The 24,815-nt window shown below is 30.7% G+C and overlaps 11 protein-coding genes across 11 annotated transcripts; 5 read left to right on the forward strand and 6 right to left on the reverse strand.

The window, feature by feature from the left end:
* Nucleotides 1–26: 26 nt before the first annotated feature.
* SFC1 (Sfc1p) lies at nucleotides 27–1,118 on the reverse strand (the record flags this gene model as incomplete). The annotated part of the gene is made up of 1 exon (XM_041551545.1): nucleotides 27–1,118. The coding sequence occupies one exon, from the start codon at nucleotides 1,116–1,118 to the stop codon at nucleotides 27–29; it is 1,092 nt and encodes a 363-aa protein (XP_041407479.1).
* A 1,403-nt stretch (nucleotides 1,119–2,521) lies between these two features.
* On the reverse strand, nucleotides 2,522–3,129 carry RPL43B (60S ribosomal protein eL43; the record flags this gene model as incomplete). The annotated part of the gene is made up of 2 exons (XM_041551546.1): nucleotides 2,522–2,798; nucleotides 3,128–3,129. Coding segments are annotated over 2 exons (279 nt in total).
* A 1,711-nt stretch (nucleotides 3,130–4,840) lies between these two features.
* IME1 (transcription factor IME1) lies at nucleotides 4,841–5,926 on the forward strand (the record flags this gene model as incomplete). Its single annotated transcript, XM_041551547.1, has 1 exon — nucleotides 4,841–5,926. One exon carries the CDS (start codon nucleotides 4,841–4,843, stop codon nucleotides 5,924–5,926), a length of 1,086 nt encoding a protein of 361 aa, XP_041407481.1.
* Nucleotides 5,927–6,851: 925 nt separating this feature from the next.
* Nucleotides 6,852–7,895, forward strand: FIP1 (cleavage polyadenylation factor subunit FIP1; the record flags this gene model as incomplete). Its single annotated transcript, XM_041551548.1, has 1 exon — nucleotides 6,852–7,895. One exon carries the CDS (start codon nucleotides 6,852–6,854, stop codon nucleotides 7,893–7,895), a length of 1,044 nt encoding a protein of 347 aa, XP_041407482.1.
* Nucleotides 7,896–8,171: 276 nt separating this feature from the next.
* BUD4 (Bud4p) lies at nucleotides 8,172–12,086 on the reverse strand (the record flags this gene model as incomplete). The annotated part of the gene is made up of 1 exon (XM_041551549.1): nucleotides 8,172–12,086. The coding sequence occupies one exon, from the start codon at nucleotides 12,084–12,086 to the stop codon at nucleotides 8,172–8,174; it is 3,915 nt and encodes a 1,304-aa protein (XP_041407483.1).
* A 659-nt stretch (nucleotides 12,087–12,745) lies between these two features.
* On the reverse strand, nucleotides 12,746–13,687 carry CHS7 (Chs7p; the record flags this gene model as incomplete). The annotated part of the gene is made up of 1 exon (XM_041551550.1): nucleotides 12,746–13,687. One exon carries the CDS (start codon nucleotides 13,685–13,687, stop codon nucleotides 12,746–12,748), a length of 942 nt encoding a protein of 313 aa, XP_041407484.1.
* Nucleotides 13,688–15,285: 1,598 nt separating this feature from the next.
* On the forward strand, nucleotides 15,286–16,003 carry RPL42B (60S ribosomal protein eL42; the record flags this gene model as incomplete). Its single annotated transcript, XM_041551551.1, has 2 exons — nucleotides 15,286–15,289; nucleotides 15,687–16,003. The coding sequence occupies 2 exons, from the start codon at nucleotides 15,286–15,288 to the stop codon at nucleotides 16,001–16,003; spliced, it is 321 nt and encodes a 106-aa protein (XP_041407485.1).
* Nucleotides 16,004–16,913: 910 nt separating this feature from the next.
* On the reverse strand, nucleotides 16,914–17,645 carry KABA2_07S01188 (uncharacterized protein; the record flags this gene model as incomplete). The annotated part of the gene is made up of 1 exon (XM_041551552.1): nucleotides 16,914–17,645. The coding sequence occupies one exon, from the start codon at nucleotides 17,643–17,645 to the stop codon at nucleotides 16,914–16,916; it is 732 nt and encodes a 243-aa protein (XP_041407486.1).
* Nucleotides 17,646–19,046: 1,401 nt separating this feature from the next.
* On the forward strand, nucleotides 19,047–20,057 carry SPS100 (Sps100p; the record flags this gene model as incomplete). Its single annotated transcript, XM_041551553.1, has 1 exon — nucleotides 19,047–20,057. One exon carries the CDS (start codon nucleotides 19,047–19,049, stop codon nucleotides 20,055–20,057), a length of 1,011 nt encoding a protein of 336 aa, XP_041407487.1.
* Nucleotides 20,058–20,593: 536 nt separating this feature from the next.
* KABA2_07S01232 (uncharacterized protein) lies at nucleotides 20,594–20,950 on the forward strand (the record flags this gene model as incomplete). Its single annotated transcript, XM_041551554.1, has 1 exon — nucleotides 20,594–20,950. One exon carries the CDS (start codon nucleotides 20,594–20,596, stop codon nucleotides 20,948–20,950), a length of 357 nt encoding a protein of 118 aa, XP_041407488.1.
* A 235-nt stretch (nucleotides 20,951–21,185) lies between these two features.
* On the reverse strand, nucleotides 21,186–22,673 carry ARO9 (aromatic-amino-acid:2-oxoglutarate transaminase; the record flags this gene model as incomplete). The annotated part of the gene is made up of 1 exon (XM_041551555.1): nucleotides 21,186–22,673. The coding sequence occupies one exon, from the start codon at nucleotides 22,671–22,673 to the stop codon at nucleotides 21,186–21,188; it is 1,488 nt and encodes a 495-aa protein (XP_041407489.1).
* Between the last annotated feature and the right edge of the window lie 2,142 nt (nucleotides 22,674–24,815).

Genomic DNA, 24,815 nt, shown 5'->3' on the forward strand with positions numbered 1-24,815 from the left:
ATATATATAATTGTATACGTGCTTATCTATTTGAGAGCTTTTGGCTTTGGTGCAGATGAGGAGCTGAAGATTCCTGTATTTTCTAGATGACCTCTTACCCATTCATATACAGTGAAAGTGACGGCTTGACCTGGAGCAACTCTCATGACTCTTGGTGTAATACCTTTATATAAGGCACTAAACCCTTCTTCCTTTAATAATTGAGAACCGACTTTCATAATTTTACCCCAACCAGAAGTAGATTTATCTGCGGAATGACTCTTATCCTTTTGTAATCTAGTCTTAATTGTATCCAATGGAGCATTTGAAAATGGTCCAATCGCACCTGAAATTAAACCAATACATGAAGTTTCCCAAGATGGTAAAACCTCAGTTTGATGATATTTCTGTAAATATTCTTTCAATTTAGAATATACTGTGAAGTTTGCACCTTGATTAGTGGCTTGTCTTGCTGCTGTTAATGAAACACCTCTATATAAAGTACCAAACCCTTCTTCTTTAATGATTGTATAACCTGCATGAATAGCATTTCTGTATTTCACTTGAGAAACTGCTGCTGTAGTTGCAGTAGTTGCAGTAGCCGCAGCTGTGGCAGTAGCTGAACCATTCATTGCTGGAGCTACAGCAGTTTGCAAAGTTTGAATAGTAGCTGGTGAAGCCATTGCAGCTTTAGCAGGTGCAGCCAAATGTTGAGCTTGTAATCTAATCTTAACGACTTCCATTGGATTAACCACCATAACTGCTTCAGTAATACCTGCACCGACACCAGCTAAGAAAGTATTACCTGTAGAGACAACACCAGTATTTTTATCAGCCAAAAGAGTTCTATAAAATTCATAAGAAGAGAATCTAATAGCCATTTTTGGTATAATACCAATAACAACGGCACCTAACCCCTTATACAGAGCTAAAAACCCTTCTTGAGAATATATAGATTTCCCTGTATTAATGAAACCAGGAGGTTTAATAGCAGTACCTTGTGCTATTGTCTTTTTATAAATTTGCATTCTAACTTTGATAGTATCTAAAGGATGACAACATAATGCTTCGAATAAACCTGCAGTACCACCTGCAATCAAATTAATAGCTGGATGAGAAGCTTTCTTCTTTTGAGACATTATTCTTTAAGTATAGAGACACCTGAAAAAATAAAAATAAAAATAAAAATATATTAAATTAAAATTAAAATTAATAAAAACAACAGATATAATTGTTATAATAAATGAGAATACTTATGAATATATTCTTTTGTAATTTATTTTATAATTAATATTATTAAATTACTATAGTTGTTATTTAAATATGTAAGTTCAATAAATAATAATAAAAACAAGATAAAAGAACAAAGGGAAAAATAAATAAATAAATTTATCGAAACATCTGTTATTAAACTATTTATATATTCTACAGAAACAACAACGACAAAAGAAAAGAATAAAGACAGGTAGGCAGTTTAGTCATCAACGATATATATTCTATGGTCTAAGTATGAGAAGTCTGGCGAAGTAAGTACTGGAATAATGGGAAATATTACACATGTGTATGTACACAGTTTAAACTAACTAACTACTGAAAAATTATATACCTATTCTAAGTTTGTAATAATAATAGTAATATTAATGTCATTTTGAGATCAATTTAGTTCAACATATTTCAACTTTAGTACTACTAATAGTGGGATAAGTGGGATAAGTGGGAGAACCGGGATAACGAAATAACGAAATAATCTATTCTTATTGATTGATTAAAAAAATTAATCAGATTCGTCATTAATTTTCACAAAATTTGAGATATTAAGATAAAAGAAGGGATAGTCTTTAGTCATTGGCTATCATATTTTTGTATGTGTCGTTGAGTTATTCATAACCCCGTCGTTTTAGTTGAATCTGCGACAAGATTTCTGTGGCTCTCTTCGATAGAATTATTAATTTTGTATATACATATTCATATACTCCTTTAGTCCGAGACATACACATGGCTCAAAAACAATATTCCATTGCAATAATTTTTGAAGACGTTGTCTAGAGAAAGTACCCCTAGATAAATGGGAAGGAGGTCACGGAGATTTTTCTTGATGGCACGGCGGAAGCAACTTATTTTTTAATTTTAATTTTAGTTTTTTGGACCCCCGTTCGACCGAGAATCGGTGTTTCATTTTAATTTCGAAAATTGGAAAAGCAAAAAAAGAATAGTTTTCTGGCACGTGACGTTGCATCACGTGACGCGTATACATTTATATATTAATTTTAAGATTAATCACTCTAACGATATTAGTTAGAAATCATTAAAATATAATGCTTTTATTATAATATACTTTTCTTTTTAAATAAAATAATATATATAAAATTGAAATGTTCGTATTAGTTATAATATTGGTTATAGGAAATGTGTAAGTTGGAATGTATATCTTATATTTTTAATTCTTTTTGCTTTCTTAGTTTCTATGAATTATATGTCTATGCGTAAAAAGTGTAAAATTTTTATTAAACTAATAATAATAATAAGTATTATTAAAATTAATTTAAGCTTCAGCCATTTCTCTTAATCTTCTAATAGTAGATCTAACAGTGGCGGCAGCAGCAGTAGAGACAGTGTAAGCACCACCAGCTACAGTCTTCTTACAAGAACCACAACTCCAAATACCAGCAGCACCTCTTCTAACAGTCTTCTTACCACAGAAAGAACAGTCATATCTAGCATGTTGTTGAACTTCAAGCTTCTTAACTTGTCTTCTTAGAGAGGAACCATAACGGACACCATATTTACCTGTGATACCAACCTTCTTAGTTCTCTTAGCCCTAATATTAAAATAATAGTTGATAATAACAATATATGTAATATTACCATTTAATTTTAGTTAGTAAAATATTCTATCTTGTGATTGGAATTATAACAAATATATAGAAATGATTAGAGATGTGTTGCTATTATCATGTCTTCTTTTAATAACTTTTATAGTATCATTACTAGATTAAACTATTTTTTTTGGTTGTTATATTATTAATCCTCATTTCAAATGTTATATTTTCTCTCTCTATAACTAATTTAAAAACAATTAAATTGTGGTTTGCTTCTTCTCTATTCTCTAATCTATCATAAAATTTTGTAGAAAATTCATTTTACATACATTTTTAAATGTTATATTTATTTGATTGTTTTATGTTATTATCAAGAATTACAATTTACAATATATTAATGATTGTAATAGTTATACCTCTATAGATATTACCATTTTAAAAATATTGAAACTAGTATAGATTCAGTATAATTTTCTTAGTTTGGTGATGTGCTTCATAGAATGTTACTACATATTACAAATTGAATAGTAATTATTCACTATTCTTCCCAATAGTCGAAAGTAGTATATTCTCTCTACTTTCCCTGTCTGAAAAAAAACAAAAAAACAAAGAGGGAGGGTAACGGACATTGATCTTGAAAATTTTAGTTGAAATTTAGCCCAAAATAATTTATTAAACAAGGAATAGAGCAATTATTTATTTTTTGGAGAAAAAAACAAAATAAAAGCTTTTAAATTATTTTTAAAAAATTTGATCGGGATGTATGGATGTTCAGTCACAGAAAAGGTTTTTTCGGGAAGACCGGACTTCAACAAAATATTGAATTTGTTCATAATAAAATAAATTAAAAAATCGGAGATATAATTGATGCATTTATTGGAGAGACAGAGAGTAAAAACCAAAAAAAAAAGTCTGTCATACCCCTAAAACTAAAACATATTAAAATGGCGGAGAGAACATCTATTAGATGGATGAATGGTGGTATATGACAGCATATTTTTAAAAAAAAAAAATTATACGCAATTCCTTAAATTATTCAACAGTTTTCTAAGGATTGGGGAAATAAATAAACAAATAATTTTTAATTTAAATATTAACTTCTCTCTTCAATTTGAAGGGTCTAGAATAAATTGTTTAGTTAAAAGTTTAATATGTTTTTTTGTTTGGAGAATAGAAAAGTTTATTAAATTTAAAGTTAATATATATGCACATATTTAATTTTAATTTTTTTAGTTTTGCACAAATTGGCGTTTTGCAAATTTGTAAAATTGATTATTCACATCGACATTTTTGTCTTCGTAATAAAAAATGTGCAATGTAAGGGGAACCCTTAATTCTACTGTGGAATAAATATGTTCCCTGTGCCAACTATTAAATGTAAAGTGAACGCAAATTTGCATTTTGCAAATTTGCAATTTTCTTTTTTTCTTTTTCGAGATTTAATATTAATCTCACTAAAGAAAGATTTAAATAAAGTCAAATTCCGATTCTTTAATAACTTCAATGAAATTAAAAGGGGTGATAAAATATCTAAAGCTTTTAATTATATTCTTTTCTTTCATAGATTCTTGAAATACGTAAAAAAAGGGGGATTAAGAGGATATTTTAAACCTTCAGTTTAAATCAGAATAGTAATAGAGTAATTAATGCATTTGTTTACTAAAATAGGATAAATTAACAAAATTAAAATTAATAATTGGAGACAATCTTTTAATTATTATTTTCTAGTTTCCTGAAAATAATAATAATAATAATAAAGATTATTCTCCAAATACTCTTATATATAACATCATTAATAATTTTATTTTATCTAATTGATCCAACCAATCTATGTCAAATATTTAAAATAAATATTTTAAATATTGATAACAAGTCATATTTTGTTCTTACAGCTAAAAAGAGGTATTTGTAAATTGTTTTAAAAACAGACAAGAGATTACTATCAATTTGAAAATAATTAAAAATTAAAAATCAACAACAACAATCTGCATTTTTCTTTTCTTCTTTGATCTCCCTCTCTCACTAACAGTTTATTAATAATTATGACAGATATCTTTTCAATTCAAAATATTTCAACGTACCCAATTCCTTTAATTAAATCAGATTATCAAAATGTAATTAACGATGATTTACTATATCAATTTGATGAAGATATTGATAATTTTCAATCTTATCATTTATCAATGAATTCAAATCATAATTCTAATAATAATCAAGAACAAAATGACCTTAATACTATTTCTAAAAATAATTATGAAAATTATTCCTCAATTGAAAATGAAAATTTAATAAATTATCATGATATATTAAGTATTGCAATTGATGGAAAGAAACAATTAATTTCTGATAATAATAATAATAATAATAACCTTTTCAATTCTTATGAAACTAAATGTTATATTTCTACTCCTTTAAATCAATTACACAAAAGAGATAACTTTGATGAGGAGAATCATTATATTTATCAACAACAACAACAAAATAATATTAATTCTTATAATAATTCCAATTTTCCTAATAATATTCCTTCAATTTCTTCGGATGAAGAAGAAGAGGGAGATGATTTAGATATTTATAGTGACGTAATTCATACAATCCCAATTAGAACGAAACATCAAGTTCCAATATTGAATACAAAATGTATATATGAAGAATTTTTAAAGGATTACGATTCCGTTTCAACTGATAATTCTTGTCACTCAGATCCTATTCATGAAAATTTCACTACAAATACAACCTTCAATAATACTATTAATTATGGCATAGCTTGTCATGAGTTTCCTATTAAAGAAATAACAACGGCATCAAAGAATACTCATTATTTGGAAAAAATTCCAAGATTAGTTCCTGATATATTTCCAGAAATTTCGACAACTGAAAGTAAATATTTTCGTAATATTCAAATATTAGAGAATAAAAATCAAAATTTTCAACATCCTGTCGCTGTGGATTCATTTACTAATATGACTGAGAATGAAATATATAACGATAAGACATCAAATCCAACAGAATTTGAGTTTATTTGTAAATTACAAAAGAAACTTTATCGCTATTTCAGTAATGCTGATTATTTGGATAAAGTACGTTTCCAAGAAATATCATATAGATTCAGTAAGACGTACTACTGATAGATTACCTTAATTTGCATAATGAAAAAATAAAAACTTCTTCAACAACAATATTAAAATAATGACGAAAGTTGAAAAGGAAAGAAACTTCCTCCTTTATGATGGCTAATAGATAAATAACAATTGCATATAGTTTTTACATTCAAAAATACATATTTTAATATAGATCAAGAGTCATGCATGTCATTTAATAAGTATTTTACGAGTATCCTAAAAATACCTAGGAAGCATTTTTTTACATCACCAACTTTGTCCTATTTCTTTATCAACCCCATCCCTCTGTGGATCTAATTTCGTTTTATTGGGAGTTAAACGGATAAAGAGTAAACACCATTAATTGATTAAAACAAAGTTCTCGCTTTTGACTTCACTATTTTATATATGTCAGTAATGATAGGTCCTTCAAAGATAAGAGAAAACCAATGATCCATTAATAAGTTAATATTGGAATTCAAGAGAATATGAGTCAATTCAACAGGCACAACGAGTTTTGGTATGGTACAGTTCCAAATATAAGAATTATGAAACTATTGACATTTCTATTCGGTCAACTGAAGAATATCATGAATTCCATCACTGTGAACGATGTAACCTTTAATGAATAAATTGCAATAAGGGAGACGCCTATAGAAGAAAATGCAAATATATAACAATTTATAAGTGTGAAAAGATCAATAATACATAAAAATCAACAAAAGAATAATACTTTAATATAAGCGATTACACCATTTGGTAACAAGTATACGGAAATTTTATTGTGAGACTGTATATTGATATAATAGAGAAGTTTTTTCGTCGCTGTTGCTTCAATTTTATTATAACAAATCATCTTTTCTAATAGACAAAGTTTTTCAAAGTCATCAAGAACAGGATTTAAAGTTTATTATATAACCACTTAAGCTCTAAATACATCAAAAAGCATAATATGAGTGAGGAGGATGAAGATGATAAGTTTCTATACGGCTCCGATGAAGACCAATTGAATACAGAGAACAATAATGAGAAGAAAAGAACAAATGAGGAAATAAGTACAACCGAGAACTCAGATAACTCTAATAAGAGACAAAGAACCCAGATATTTGATAAAAATCTTTCAGAAACAACTTCTATGGATAATAATGAAGACTTAGAATCTTCTGATGATGAAAGTGACTTTGATTTAGTGATAGTAGTTAGTAAAGGTAAAGATCCAACACGTCTGGATTCCAATTCTATTCTGGCTTCATCAGCTGCCACCATATCTGGAGGAATAACGATGACAGCGCCAGTATTGGCTACGTCTAGTGGTGATTCTATTAGTATCGCAACCGACACAAATGCAAGTAATGAGCAAGAGAAGAGAGGAGTATCGACAGGCGCTGATGAAAAAGAACTGGAAGAACAAGCAAAGGCATCCATAGATATGGCTCCTGGATCACTGGATATTGATAAGGATGGGTTATACGATGGTGAACCAGTAACACAAATTGACCCCGAAGTCTTGAAAGAAAAACCTTGGAGAAAACCAGGGGTTGATATAAGTGATTATTTCAATTACGGATTTAATGAATATACATGGATGGAATACTTAGATAGACAGGAGAAATGGAGAGAGGAATATAATCCACGAAAAATATTAATGGGTCTTCTCTCATTACAACAACAAGGTAAATTGGATCCTACCCCAAGCAAAGATATCTCAGTTAATCAAAACACAATACCGAATATGCCAGATATGAATATGGCTATGAATAATAATATGAATATGAATATGAATATGAATAGGAATGGAAATCCTGCTCAAATGATGAATCCATTTCCTATGTTTGGAGGGTTTCCTCCTTTCATGCCAGGTATGCTACCTAACATGAATCAGCCACAAGCTCCAAAACAGGGTAATACTGCTAAACCCCAACAACCCCAACAAGGACAGCAACAACCTCAACAAGGACAGCAACAAGCGCAACCTCAACAAACAAAGAAGAAATAATAAAAAGATTATGAACGGCGAAGGTTCTAATGTAGCATATATGGGCTTTGCTGTAGGAACTGAATCAAACCTAATTTTGCATAGCATATTATAACATAGGGGCGTATATGGTATTGGTTAGATAACTATCTATTCTTGAACGAGATAATTTATGAAAGTTATATTTGTAGTTTATTATTAATACATTTTATTTAAATATCATATAACTCTATATATAAACACTTCTTATTGTCCAATTATTATAGATATCTGCGAGAAATATCCCATTCTTTTAGTTTACAATGTATAGTCGATAATTTTTTTTACCCATGGTTGATGAACGACATTCAATGCAATACTCTCTTTAATCTTGTTATACCAGTCTCTAGTTTCGATCGCAGAGGTGTCTGAATTAAAGGAAATAATTTCACCATCATTGAATATAATTTTGAAACTTTCACCGAATAAAACGAGATTTGTAAAATCTCTATTTGTTGCCTTTTTAGATTGAAAATCGTTGCTGTCGATCACATCAATTGCATTTAGCAAATTAATATCAATTTTAGCCTTTCTCGAAATTTCATGATAGCCTGTTAAGGTGTTTCCTTCTAACTTAAAATATCTTTTCTTGAGCAACCCTAGAATATCACCACCCTCCTGCAATAGCGAACCTTCTTTCTTAATACTGCGCTGTGATTTTAATCTTCCGACCATATCATGAACAAGCTTTAGAGATTTTGGAAATCTTTCTAAAGGAGATGATCTCTGGAGATAACAAGTATCCAATGATATATTACCAATTACATAAGGCTTTCTTTTCAAAGGATTCGAATCTGTTCCTAGATTTTGTGATGTTTGTTTTAAACGACCCCATTTATTTTCTAAATTGACTCTAACATCCTTATTCTCATTAAATTTACAGGCACTTAAGAATTTCTCATCTAAATGTATCTCAGCACTACCAAATGAGCCATCTGGAGCAAAGGTATAATCCCAATCATCAGTTTGGACTTTTTTCTGTTTGTACCTCTTTTCATATCTATAATTTGTTTTACCCAATCCGTGATATTTTTTACCTGTCTTGACTTTTTCCATGACCTCATATAATTCAAATTGAGGCCTTGTGTACTGACATTTTAAAGTTAAATAGATTGTTTGATTAAGGCTTCTGATAGGAATTTCTAGCTCCTTTCCTAGATCCAAAATTTTGTCGTCAGAGAGAGCTTTCCAAGGTGTGTTGACTACATTAATACCATTATCGATTTCTAAAGAAAACTTAGGGTCATGTCTTGCCACATCAGAAAGTTCAACATTGATCTTATTTAAAAGGACATATATTATACCGTTATCTGGTGGATCCTCTTTACCATTTTCGATGACAATGAACTCATCCAATTCATCCTGGCCTTTTGATTTTGAAATAACAACTACTGGTTTAGGTGGTTCAGTAAATTCTTGACGGATTTTCTGAGGAGGTATATTTTGACTAATAGAACTATTTTTTTTGAATATCTCGTTCGTACGCATATTAGAGGTGAAAAAAGGATTACCGCCTGCCATTTTGCTTGGCGAATTATTGGATTCATTAAGTACTACTTTAAACGGACTCTCGATATGGTTCTCGTTAGAACGATAAATACTTTCGAGTTCGTTGTATTTCTCTGGTGTTCCAAGTCCCTCATCATTTACTAATCCCTCATCCCTAAAACTTACGTTATCATCGGATTCAACCTGGAAACTTTTAATACTTGATGCCTTTCCAATTATAACATTTTTAACCTGGGATTTCATTATACCCTCTTCATCTTGCCCTATCACCTGTTCAATATTAAGTTTTTTATGAGGCGGAGTATTTTCAGATTTAGTTATACTTGGATGCAAAATATCCTTATCTTTGTTCCATATATTTAATCGACCATATGATGGGTTTTGACTCATTTCATCAAATGAATGATCGTCTGTAGAAATTTGATTTAATAGGTATTCAAAATCAGTTGAAAATGATTCAGCAATACAGTCATCGCCTAGTAACGGATCTTTTTGCACATTTGTCTTAGTTGATGAATCGGAATAATGAATCTTTGGCCTATGAACTAATCTAGGCTTGAAAGAATATGAAGAGACATTTCGGGATATCGACTTTGGTGCTCCAACTGGCCTACTTGTAACCGATAATTTTCGTTCAGGCATATGAGATGACTCTTGTATGTGCCATACGTTCAAGTAATTAGTTGGCTTGTCTGGATCTTCTGATTTGGTAGAACCAAATGAAGAATCTGCCTCCAAGTCGAAAGGCGATTCTAAGTGAAGAGGTTCAAATCCAGGGACTTCTGGTAAAATATTTTCAACAATATTTGAATCTTTTGAGAGAGTTTGTACCATTTCAGATTTGGACATCTCAGGGAGAGTTAGAACTGCGTTCAGTAGAATCGGGGACGGATCTAAGGCTAATGAACTATCTAGTTCATCCAAAGTTTGGTTTTCTTCAAAGGTAACGTCATCAACGTTTGAATTATTTGTCCCTGCATCTGTTAATATTGAATTCTCGTTATTCTCTTTAGAGCTGTTCATCAAATATTCTTGTGCATTACCGGTAATCTCGACGTCGATTTCTGGGAGAGTTCCAATCAACGAACCATCATTAGTTTCAGTATTTCCAGGTTCCGAAGTCGCAAACCCCGGAATAATCGGTGGATGCTTTGGTGCAAGAGGCAAACGGTCGGCATCTTCTTCCATTGCATTTTTCCTAGAAGAACTCTCTAAAAATGATTCCTGATCGGTTGTAATGTTTAATACATCTGTGGAAGTGACTGATAATTTGGAAGGTAATCCTTCCTCCTTTTCATTTGGAAGGATAGGCAATGTACTGATTGGAATATTCGTATCTTTAATTATATTTTCTATTTTGTCCTCAGCTTGAAGGATCTTTTTATTAGTGTACTCCATCAACTTTTCATTTTCTAACGAGATCTTATAGACGGACTCACTTTCATTATTTGATGATGTGCTATTATCACATGACTCACTTTCCTTTTCTAATTGGACTGATCCAATTGAGGAGACCACACCGCTCATGAACGTATTATTATTCAAGCTATCATTATCCGATATACTCTCCTTCTCAAAATTAGCTGTTGTCGAAGAAATATTCAATGTATCGATTATATCCGACTCAGATACGTCGTCTGTTTCGTCAATACATTGTACCATTGATCCGATATCACTTTGCTGTTCCAAAGCTGATTCATAATCGCCTATAGTGGTTGCCATACTAAATATTCTTGTGTTAAGTTTCTTCGAATAATTGTTACTTTCTTCATCAAGAGTTTTTGAATCTATGAATGGTCTCATTTCGGGGGTAGGGGGTATACTTGGGGGCTGAATAGTAGACAGGAAATCAGTACCTTCCGATACTAATCTTGAAATAGAGTGCGGTTCGCTATCCTTATTATCCGAAAAGGTTGAGTTTGATAAGTCTTCGACTATATCATTCACCCCATATGTGTTGGTGTATCGATTTATGGTCACAGTATTACTCACTGGAATCTTAAACGGAGAATGTTGAACCAGAGGTGATTGCTCACCAAACTCATTCGAAGCAGCAGAAAATGAATAATCCATATCGTCACCATCTGAATTCGACACATACCGTGCAATACTTCCATGATCATTACCTTGAGGGTTGTTAAATGGTAGCAATGGCTTTGTTGAACCTAACGAAAACCTCTTAGGAGCAGTTGGATTGAATAAAATATCCACACTTTGTTCAATTTCTGTTTCAATATCATCTGCTTCTTCTTTTAACATCTCTCTTAATCTTTCTGTGCTCGAATTTGGACTTCTATTCATATAAACACGATTGGTAGTACTTGCTAGAGTTGGGCCAGACATTACTTCTGTTGCTCCATTCCTCAAATCCGGAGTGACTAGCGGATCAGTTGTCTTTGGATGTATTTTGACAGGTGCAGCTAAATCATAATGGTTATTCGACTCTATGTTTGTTGATGTATCGCTTGGATCATCTTGTACTTGACTTATGTCTACATGTTTCACAGAATCCATAGAGCTATTACTGCTATTGCCAGGTAAATCTAATGGTTCCTCAGGGTCCGTTGTGTTCATATCATTACGATTAATATTAGTAATCTCTTTATGCATCACCTCATCATCTATATCTTGAATCAATAGATTCACTGTAGATTCGGAGTCCATATTTGAAGGAATGCAACTGTTTGTTTATTTTCTTTACTCTTGGTTAAACTCGAAGATTTACTGCATATATTCTGGCTTGAAGACCTTACTATTTTTTTAAACTTGATTATTATTGTGTTACAAATATAAAATATTGATTGTAATTGAATAATACTTCCTCGAATATCCAAATATTAAATATATATTATTTAAATTTGTTTATTGAAAGTGTATTGGTTTCGAGAAATATGAATTGGGGTCCTTTGTTTACATGTATCAACAGAGGAACGATGCGAAAATGCGAAATGTTGGAAAAGGGTCGCTAAGAACTCAGCGCACGAGGGAACGAAAAGAAGAGACCCATAAAATATACCTACCATAACAAAGATTATATAATATGGCTATATTCTAAATAAGATGATGAGAATCTTAGAAATAAACTAAATCGGTCCTTGACTAAAATATAGGAACTCCAGAGAGATATAGTTGTACTATATGTTTTACTTTCATATCTTGCTAAATATGTATGACTATGTATGAATATGTAATGTATGCATGTTTTTTTCTTTGTTTCTTATTTAATGATCCAAATCAACAAACAACAAAAAGTGGATTGTGGGTAATGTAATTTTAGTTGACGTTCCTCTTAATGGTTAATACTGACAAAACAATTATCTGAATTAATTATCGTAAACCACACTACCATCTTTGTTAACACTCACGCTAAACTCTAGATCATCATCTGTAGTCATATCCCATATTTTATAGACCATCATTAAAGTAAAAATGTTACAGACACTCCCAAAGAATAATCCATCAATATAATGTTTGACACCTTCACAGATTTGGGTAGATAGAGCATAAACACATATTTGACCCATTACGAAAAAAAATACAGCCAAAGTAATTGCACCTGTAACCCAATAATTTCTAACAATGAATAAGGATACCAACAACTGACAAATAGTGTAAATGAATAGTATTATAGCGTTTATAACGTAAACTACAACAAACATACCGGTAGTATTGATATTAGCTACTGAATGATCTTTTATCCATGATTTGAAAGTCAAGATTGAGGCTAAAAAATTTGCTATAAATCCTAAAGTTGAGAAACCTCTTACCAATAACATTGATTTCGTTGTACCATCTTCCCATAGATTAAAACCAAGGAGCCCATTAATCAATAAACTCCAACAACATGCACCAGCTAAACCAATCTGTATTGCGACAAAATAAGGGAATGATCCGGAACCTGGCGGAGAGACACCACAATCGACTATTAATGTGAATATTATCAATAATAATGTCAATTGAAAGAAATATTGATACTCCGATCTTCCAATAGCTGTATATTTTTGTCTAATGTTATAAATAATGATTAAAATGACACCTAAAGCACCTATATTAATGAATGCATTCCCAACCCCGAATATGACCGTATTAGCTAAATCAACAGATCTTGCATAACAACGAGGCAAAATACCTATATTTAAATGTTTTGGATCAAAATCATGAATAAGGGTAGAATTCGATAAAACTAAATGTGTGCTAGATTTAAGGATTGAGCATAGTGGTAGCGGTGTCTTCGAACACACAGATGCAAAATTACTGACACCCATTACGATACTTTCCTTTAATATAGTATGATGTTATAATTATATGAATACCTTAAACGTAAATAGAAACTCTAGATTCGATAACCTTTTTATTATTGATATATATTTCTTTTTGGAAAAGAATCACAAATGTATGGAAGTTGATATTATCGTGAGTTAAATATAGCCAAACCGTAGATAAAGAAAAAAAATAAATGCAAAAGAGTAATATAAAATCAATAAAATCACTTCAGTTCTGTGAAGACCTAGCGTTCAATGTAAAAAGTAAACCTTACCAATTATTCCAAAGTTCAAGGCCTTTCAATAAATCATAATATACATCAAAATGAATAAACTGCTATTGAATACCTCTCTGTTTTTTAATAAATTGTATTGAATTTATCCTCATTGCATAGGCATTCGCCATACATTTTAATTTTTTTCTTCAATTATTGCCAAGACGGCAATCTTTGGGGCAATTCGCGTATTTCCCCCTTAACTATGCAGCAATTATTGAAATTTAAAGAGATCTTACAAAGAATATAAATAGCATCCTGTCAATTGCGACAGTGAACTGTTAATAAACAACAGTTACACCCAATCATATAATATGAAAGTGCAAAACATTTCAAAGGTTGTTACTTTTCCTACAAATAGTGTGGTACAATATAGAAACTTTAAATATATTATTCTGGACTACTATCCCATGATATCTAGACATACAACAAATTATATTTCTTATTAATTTCTAAAACTTGTAAACGACTTTGATTATATTATCGAAATGTAGGGAGAATGAAATATGACCTAAACTGTAAGTCCATCTTTCAAGTATTTATATATTATCATTATTTAGTTTTCGTAATGCCTTGATATCTTAATTTACAGATAATGGGTAGTTACCAATTCTTTATTATCTGTCATATATTAGTGACACATTAATCTAGTAAATATTTCTGTCGAGGCAAATCCTTTATGATTGTTAGAATATATAGCAAAATCACTTAAAGGAATCTCAAAAATTGTAATATATGATTCGAAGTTTGTGACTATCCACAAACACCCATACATATATTAACACCCACACATATTTTAAAATGCTTTTCAAATCTTCAAAATTATCAAAAAACATAGAAAAACTCAATGACGCGCGCTTGGAATATAATATTTCAGAGGGTTGCTAAGAAAAATACGAAGAGCTATATTCAAAAATATTGGAAACTACCTTACTCAGAAACCATTGGGGTGTAATGCATCAAAGTATGCCACATGTAGTAAATACACATCGTAGAAATGCATTCAATATACTTTGAAAATTGTAAATTAACCATTACAACACTGAAATTTCACAACGTATGTGTGACACACACATCCAGAGTTTCGTAATAATCTTCATCAATGAGATAGTCCAATGTTTTGGAAACTTGACCTAGTATCAGTTTAGCTAAATTTCTCACAACTTAACAATTATTATTAAGCGATTCTCTTACACTGTTGTTGTATATGTAAATACGTGTAAAATTTGAAAAAAAAAGGTTCTTTTGTAGTAATATTTTGCTATATATTGTTCTTGTCTATTAAAAAAACTTGATATCTTTAATCAAACAGAACAACACATCACAATGGGTATGTTTAAGGATGCAATAATAAGATAATAGAACGATGATGAAAAATGGAATATCACAGTATAATATTAAGTTTAAGAAATGTACACACTACACCAAATATATCATGAAGAATTAAGAGGTAATGAAAGGTGTTACGTTACACATTATATGCACCATAATATGGAATACTAGAATCAAATAGAATCTAAAAAAATTACATAGAGAGCGATATGAAGAGTGCTACCAAAGAGATGAACTGAATTATTCCTTCTATAGCTTTTACAATACAAGTGAACCATTACAATATCATGTTTTTTTTACTCATACTGTCCAAGTTAAATCAAGTAACTATTTTACTAACAAATTCATTTTTTTTTAATTTTCATTATGAAATAAAACAAAATATATTAATACAGTTAACGTTCCAAAGACTAGAAAGACCTACTGTAAGGGTAAGACCTGTCGTAAGCACACTCAACACAAGGTTACCCAATACAAGGCTGGTAAGGCTTCTCTATTTGCCCAAGGTAAGAGACGTTATGACCGTAAACAATCTGGTTTCGGTGGTCAAACCAAGCCTGTTTTCCACAAGAAAGCTAAGACTACCAAGAAGGTTGTCCTAAGATTGGAATGTGTTGCTTGTAAGACTAAGGCTCAATTAGTCCTAAAGAGATGTAAGCATTTCGAACTTGGTGGTGAAAGAAAGCAAAAGGGTGCTGCTCTACAATTCTGATTGGAAAATATTATTAATAACTTTTATTCTCCAACAGTTTTTGTTTTTTTATATATAAATATATATACATATTATGTCATCCCCCTTTTCAGATTTAAAACTAATCAAATTCATTACATACATTAATTGAAAAATAATTCGTGCTAAAATAATTAAGTATTATTAAACCTAACGTTAATACAAGCGTGCACTGCACACACACGTCGTCAACTATTTAGAGTTGAAACATACTTCTAGAAGTTGTCGTGAGAAGATACACTGTATAAGGATTTTGGAACAGAGAGAACCATAAAGCCATTATACACATACTACTGAATAAAAATCTACAAATATTAATATATAAAATAAAATGTTGATACTGCTGATTCCCAATGTCTCACTGAAATAATCAACATAAGGCGCCCAGCAACGTTCGTTTTCTCTACGCTAAAAGCATACCGAAAACGAGGAAGATATTGAAAAAATGAATCTTCCCCTGAACAATTAAAGAAAAAGTCCATTAGAATTGGTAGTATTATTGCGATATATATGATGTTGGAGAATTTCTAAAAATGAACAAAAGAAAAATATAATTTTGACAAAAAATATAATTGAGACTTAGAAAACAAAGAAACAAATATTCACTGTGAAATCTTCTTTCCTTTTATACTTTGAAAAATACAAATCTAAAATTTGATTTTGAAGACAAGGTGAAGAAAATGAAAAATTAGACGAGCCGCGAGTCAGTAATATTTAAAATAAAGAGAGAGGTCTTCGTATTTTAAAAATAGGGCATTGATATTCATATCGTGGTAATATTGACAATACATAAGCAGATCCTTTATCGTACGAGACGCAAGAAGAAATGATATACTTACATGTAATTAAGAAAAGATGATATGTAAATATTTAATAATTACAAAATAATTTATTAGTTTTGTTTCTTGGTAATTTTAGATTTATCATCAGATTTGGAACATGGAGCAAACTTTTGATAAAATACATAAAAGCTCCATGCCACAGTTGTCACACAAACAAAAATAATAGATTTATAAGGTTCAACAACATCTAAGAATGGATAAGGATATTTTTGACCAATAGATGGATTAATTAAAAATGCCAAATATTTATAATAGGCCATACCTAATATAATAACTAGAAACCATGCGTGCCTATTTGAGATCATAAATTTGTTCCCTGTACCAGACAAATAATGATCACATAATAAGAAAATGCACGGGAAGAAATGAATAGATAAATCAACTGAAAGTGGAACAGGTGACTTCCCATCTGAAACACCTTGCATAATAAGTTTCATGGCAAATAATCTTAAGGGCCAATAAACAATTGGAACGACAGTTTCCAAAATTAATGCAATTGGTAAAACTAGATGTCTGCTGATAAAATTAGAAACTCTTAATAAATTAATATTTAGGTTACTTCTTTGAATGAAATAATTGGAGATGTTCCAGACATTACTAATTAAAGTTGCAACAACAGATATATTCGTCAAAAATTGTTTATGACCAGCATCCTTTAGGGAAGGAGGTAATATTAATGTAGTTGCCTGTGATAAACCCCAGCTTCCAACGAATAAAGATAGCACATTTATTATCAATGACCTGCAACTTGGTTCGCTTGGTTTTTCATTATTCAAACTCATTATTAGTAGTTTGCAACTTTAAAGGATTAATTGGCAATAAATAAAAAGGAGAAGGGTGGGCGATGTAGTTCTGAATATCTCTTGATTGTATATGCCCTTATTAAAATTCTCAAAATTAATAGTTAGAAAACTAACGATATAAAAAAGAAATAAAACAGTGTCTTTAATTAAGGAACTGAAAAGCAGTAAATCCTTTCTTAAGGAAGTAATCCTTACAGTATCATTCCAATGAAAATTTAATGTCGGCTGAGGTATTATGGCCTTCCATATTAGTATGTTATTACGCGAGCGATCCACTCCCCTTTTTTATGTTAGAGAGTTCGGAAAAATAACGTAACAGACTTTTCAGTAATTAAAGTGTCAGCTTCTCTTAACATTTCGAAACTAAAGAAGTATATTAATTCCAGGTATATTCATGACAATTGTTGGAAAATTCATAACATTGTAAAAATCCCACTCTTTAACAGCACAGACAAATGGCACCGATTTTAAAATTTTGCGCAACTTGACGTTACAATATAAGAGACAATCTTTTCGTTCTATTGACGGATATAAAACCCTTTAAGGGCCATCTACTTAAATATGCAACCTTAAATATAATTGGAATACTTAGAGGCTAATTTTTTTGTCAAAACTCAAAGATTTGGTCAAAATTGTTCCCTGAAAAGGGGTTTTATTAGTTAATTTAATTTATTTAGGGGTATATCTCAATTCTTCACTCAATGTCAACGGTCTTTCCATATGATACAAGAAAGGTCTATCCAATATATATGAATTTATACATTAACAATCATTAAATAGGGTCCTCAGAGTAACCTGTAGCCCATAATATATGAATAATTTCAAATAGATGTTGATATGAAGCTGACATTCAATAAATAAATGTTCTAGCCTCACATATAATATTATTAATTCAATATTTTAAAAAAAAAATTGAACTTGGATTTTCTTGAATTGAATAGAGTTTCGCCAACTAGAAAAATCAGATATCCCTTATTAACATGATTATCAAGGGTATTTCTCCTCTATGTTTGAAAATCACAACAAATGAGTAACCCATGGTAAGGGTGATGGATTAAGTACCATTAAAAGTTACAATTAAGTTGTTTTGACATTTGAAGTTTGGAAAGAATTAAAAAAAAGGAGTTCACTTGTTATAATCCTAACCTTAAATTGAACACGACATCAAACGAACCAAATACCTTTAAATTTGTAAAAGATTACTGTTGATTATATAAAAGGGAACATTAAGATTAAATATTTCTTCTTAAAATCTGACACTTCATTAAACATAATATCTTGGCTATTAAATATTTTAGTTTTAGTTTCTATCTTTTTTATAATAGATTTTTCTTACTCAAAATAATAACTAACAATAAATTAGATAATAATCGCTTAATAATGTCAATCATCCATCATCTAATCACTGTACTATTGTTTTGGTCTGTTGCAACCAATGCTTCACCATTTTATCCTTATCAAAAGAGACAAGCGGATAATACCACCGTTCCTATGAATGGGACTGGGTCTCCGGTCAATGGTTCTTCTGGTGGCTTTAGTAACACTACCTCCAGCAATTCTTCTTCATCCTCTGTTGAAATATTTTTAACATCAGGTAACATGCCTTCCAACGGTTCTGCAAAAGCTCTATTCAATACAACTGGTACCTTGAACATAACCCAATTGTATACTGTTAGTGAAGCTGTCAACAAATCCCTACAATCGTCAAGTGGTGGTATTGTAATTTTAGCCGACAAGAGTTCCTTTGAATCTTTGTCTTTCTTCCTATCCATTGTCCTTAACACTGAAAAAGCTGTCGTCATCACAAATGACATTCAAATAGGTACAATTGTTGCAATGGATTCTAATTCCACAGGTCGTGGTGTATTATATGTTGGTAAGAGTAAAATTATTTTTGCTGGTGACTTACCGCCATTCGGTGTTCCAGTGGGTGTCGTTGGTGACAATAATGAGGCCTACTGGTTTTACAATACGGCTCAAAAGAGTGGAATGTTCTCAATGAATTCTACTTTAAGGACAACATACTCTAACTTTACAAACCCAACTCTAAATTCACAAGTGGCAGTACCAATCGTGTACGAGGAAGGTATTACTTCAAGTTTATCCTCGGCTCTAGGTAGCTCTAGCGCAATCAGTGGTATGGTTATTGTTAGTGATAAAGTTGTTTCTAACGTTACCTCTCAATCAACAACATCTTCTATGCCAGCTCCTGTATTCCCAGTGATTTGTGTTAATCCACCAGGAAAGATTTCTTGGTTAAGTGAGGCTAATATTCCAAGTTACGCTATAGCTGGCGGTTACTTATCTCCTGTACAAGCCCAAATTCTACTAGGAGTTGCTGTGAACAACAACGTTACCAGTCCAGACTCCATCAGAGCTCTATTCCCATAATTCTTAATGGTGACCAATACAGGGACATTTCTCTTCTTTTAATTATATATTCTTCAACTCTTCTTGAAGTACATTGTTACTTCTAATACCCTCCAATTTATACGTTCTATAAATATGCAGTTAACATTATAATATATATATTCTTTCAATTTTAATTAATTTTTGGATATGAGGTCAAATAGAGTAATTTCAAAGAGGAGTAACTCTTAATGTTGTGATCCAGCCATGTCATAGATTACTGTCATATTCATCAAGATTTCCACCAATTTATCATTTATATTTAAAGGGGAGACACAGCACCCATACACCTCACGGCAAACCATTATTGATAAAGTTCTTCGATGATAAACTGATAGGATATATATAAAGGCGCATGAAACTCGATGAGGCGGAACATTTTTGATATATAAGGCAATTAGACAAAGCAAAAAAGGGATATATAAAGAAGGACTTAAGATCACTCCGAACACAGATAAAGAAAGATATTCTCCAAATACATTTTATTAAACAATATTGTATAATTTAGTTTTTAATTCATGAATACTTTAAGAATACAAAAATCTTTTATACTCACATTTTGTCTCATACTAACCTTCATCTTCTCTATGTCTCAAGCCAAATCTACTACATCCTACATCCTAAGCATCGATAATGGGGACAAAGCCACTGCTGACAGCGGTAGTGTCTTACAAAATGCGAAGACGCTATTAACTGACTTTCAAGGTGTTATCACTCATGAATACAGTTTGATTAATGGGTTAAGCTTTGAAATGGATCCAAATATTTTCACTTCAAATGTGCAAGATAAATTAATATCTCTAGGTGACAAGGCTGGTGTCAAGGTCAATATTGAAAAGGATCAAGACGTCCATGCATTTACTGGTAAGCATTAAAGACGCTTCGAACATTTTTTATATTCTTCCTAACTTTATAGTTCTATTTTTCTCTTTTAAATTTATTTTTATAACCTATATATATATTCATTTATATATACGTATATATGACGTTCCTCAATATAAAAAGTATTTTTTGATTAGCAAATGTTTAAACGATGCATGCTATGTATGATAGACATCAGAAGGTTTCAATTATTTAAAGAAAATCAAATATATTTCAATATATAATGGATTATTCAAAATATTCTAGCAAACTTTTGTTTATTCTACTTATAGCTTCTTTAATTTGATTATTGCCATCTGCATAAGCATATGTCAATCTAAAGAAATTCAAATGATCTTTTGAAAATTCTTGATCAAATGCCATCTTATAACCTAAAATGGCTCTTACACCATTGCTATCCATTAAGTTAAACAATTTACCCATTTGACTAATAATATCACCTTTAGCTTCATTAAAGTTAACCTTGATAATAATAAACATCCCAGCAGATGGTTCTACCACAGAGAATTGAGCTTTGTTGAATGATTCAGATTCGTAAAGTGTTTGTAACATAACATTTCTTCTTTCGGTATAATTGCAAGCCAATTTCATAATCCATTGTAACCATGATTCAATAACATCGTTATTATAATTGGAAGATGTCATTGAATGAATTGTTGAATAAACAATTTGTTGAGAAATACCAGATGGTTGTCTTGTTGAGATTTCTTGAAATTTCAAAAATTTGTCGTAAAAGAAATTATTCATAATAACAAATGATAATCTCATGCCTGGTGCAAATATTTTAGAAAATGTTTCGAATCTTATGACTCTACCATCAGTATCCATACTGATATAAGATTTCATTAATGTATTTTTAATATATTCTTCAGAAGTAATTGATTGATCATCCTTATATGGGTTTTCCAATGGGTTTTCGTGATTATATTTTGGAAATTTCAAATAACCGTAAGGATCATCTTCAAGGATAATGAAATTGAATCTTTGAGCCAATTTATAAATTTTACGTCTCTTTTCAACAGATTGTGTTAACCCAGTTGGGTTTTGACCCGTGGGAATAGTATATAAAAATTTAGGTCTATTTAAATGTTTATATGGACCAGTTTCCCAATTTGATAATAATGATTCCATATAATTTAAATCGATACCTTCATCATCATTATTTAAATTCAATTTTAATGGAATAACTTTAGCACCTGTATTAATAATATTTGAAACAACAGGGACAAAAGTTAATTCTTCTACCATTACAGTTGAATTTTCGTCTGTACAAGTTTCAAAAATTTTGAAAAGAGAATCACATGAACCACCAGCCAATACGACTTTCCATAAATTCGTATCATATAAAGGAATGTTGTTTAATTTAGTGATAAATCTTTTAACAAATTCAATCAATGGAGGGAACCCTTCGGACAATGAATATTGTAAAGTTCTTGCCAATGGTAAAGCTGCAGGTTTCTCTTTTGTTACAAGTGCAGCGATAGTATCATTTGATACAGGTTCCTTTAAGATATTAAGATTAATTGATTCAATTGGAAAAAATGATTCATGTGGCATCCCACCAGATAATTCAATTAAAGATTGATTACCATTATCAAATTTTGAAGGATTAGTTTCCCAAAAGATGTTCATATGTCTATCTTTATCTCTTCTTGAAATAAAAGATTGAAAAGCATCCTTTAAATCGTCATACGTTTTTGGAGTTTGAGCAGTCATTATTTAGGATTGATTGATTGCATGGATTGGTTCAGGTTTTTAGATAAAAAAAAATTAACAAAAAGAGAGAATAGGGAATTTAAGATGTAGAATGAATCAAGTTACGACATATACATATATATATATAGTAGGCAAATATAAAACTATTAACTCCTTAGTTTAACAATGCAGTTAATCCCCCCCATTAACATAGATTACATAATCAATATTTGTAACACAAAAAATTCTTAATAAAGATAAAAATGTACTACATACATGTTTTTTGGGTTGCTATTAGTCAAGAGAAAAAAAGAAGAGAAAGATCGCAGTGCGAGTTAAAAGATGAAAAACAATAAACAATTGATATACGTTTTGATCATAAATAGATAAGATTGATATCTCAAGATTCTTAATGGTGGATGTAAATACTATTGTGTATTTGATGAGATGATACTAATGAGTCACTTCATTAAAAATAGTTTTTGTATTTATTATAATTATTATAGATGCATATATATATATAAATATAAATATATATTAATATGAATTGATTACCCATTATTTTTTTATTAGAATATGAAAACATCAATTTGATTATTATTTATGAGCAGATTTAAATTAAATAAAGAATACTGGGCAACAATGAGAATTACGTCTCTTTGCATACCCTTCAGTATTATATTCATCATTACTTCTACCCGGTTTAAACTTCAGACAGTAATTTCCAAATGTTTTTGATTTTTTTGTAATACTTTCTTTTATTTTTCCCATTTTATTAGCTTCTTCTTTTATTTCGGTGGAATTCTTATTAATTAGTGCTTTTGAAGATTGTTTGTCGGAGTCGGTCATTATATGTATGTGTGTGTGTATATATATGTAATGTTTTTATTAGTTTTATGGGTGGGTTATAGATATTGAGAGCGATGTGAGAATATAGATAGAAAGGAAACTAAAAAGATAAATCAAATAATACAAATAGTCAAAACCTTTTATATGACGGACTCCAATAAACTGAGTAAATAAATTGATTTTCATGTTTTTTCCTATTACGTTAAAAATAAATAAGAACTGACATCATTTTGAAGGAAAAATAAGAAATTTGTTGAATTATATCTCCAATTACTACTGAAAGATGCATAAAAGATTCATAATTTTTGAATATGATTCAATTAGCTTTCAGGGAGAGGGAAAGTTACGTACTATTATTATTATTATTATTATTATTAACACCACAGATGAGGGGAGAGAGGGGCCATTGATTGGTATAAAAGATGTGTGGCTGAACAGTCGCTATCTCTACTAAAAATATTGTAAAATTTGAGATCAAAGAAGGGAAGCGAAGGAAATGCTCTTCTTCTTCTTCTTCTTCTCCTTGAAATTGGTGCCATCCCTTAATTCTACTTATGTACATCTTCCGGGCCGGCAACGATACCATCTGCACTGTATACTTTTTGCCAGCCCCTCTTGTCGTGCCCGATGATGTCTTACACAGCCGCACTCCTCACTCACACTCAAATATTTGTTTTTCTGATTCCACCATCTCTCTCTGTCTCCCTTTAACGGGATATAGCAGAGTCACACTCACCCGCAAATATAAATTGAGATAGATACGTACGTACGTAGATGCACGCACTGGTTCTCCGCCGAGCAATAAAAATTAAATTGCATAAAATTAAATCATGCCATACTCAATACTACCCTTGCTATTATGTAACATTGTGCCACGTGCGGTGCAAAATACAATTTTAGCAACTAATACTATTATAATATTCTGATGATAGTAGTAGTCAGTTCTTGATTCAAGAAGTTAAGAATTCATGATATACTCTCCTACCTCTCAGCACTATCAAGAAAACAATAGCAATAATAATTATAATAGAAGTTGTTGTCTTTTTGCTTGTTCTCAGTTAGTTTTTGTGTCCTTTCCATGATTTTTGGAAATAAGGAAATGAATCGTTGTCTTAGTGGGGGTAAAATCAAGTAATCAAACCATGGAAAGGCCCACGTTTCTTAGTAATAATTTCCTAAATGTGTGTGTGTGTGTGGATATATATAAGGAACCAATATTTTTGCTTTTTAAAAACTCCATATCAATATAATTAATATATGTTGGTTCCCTAATTTTCTCAAACAATAAGAAAATATATATATATACATATACAC

This window comes from Maudiozyma barnettii, assembly GCF_903064755.1.
Source record: "Maudiozyma barnettii strain CLIB 1767 genome assembly, contig: KABA2_07, whole genome shotgun sequence".
Classification (NCBI taxonomy): domain Eukaryota; kingdom Fungi; phylum Ascomycota; class Saccharomycetes; order Saccharomycetales; family Saccharomycetaceae; genus Maudiozyma; species Maudiozyma barnettii.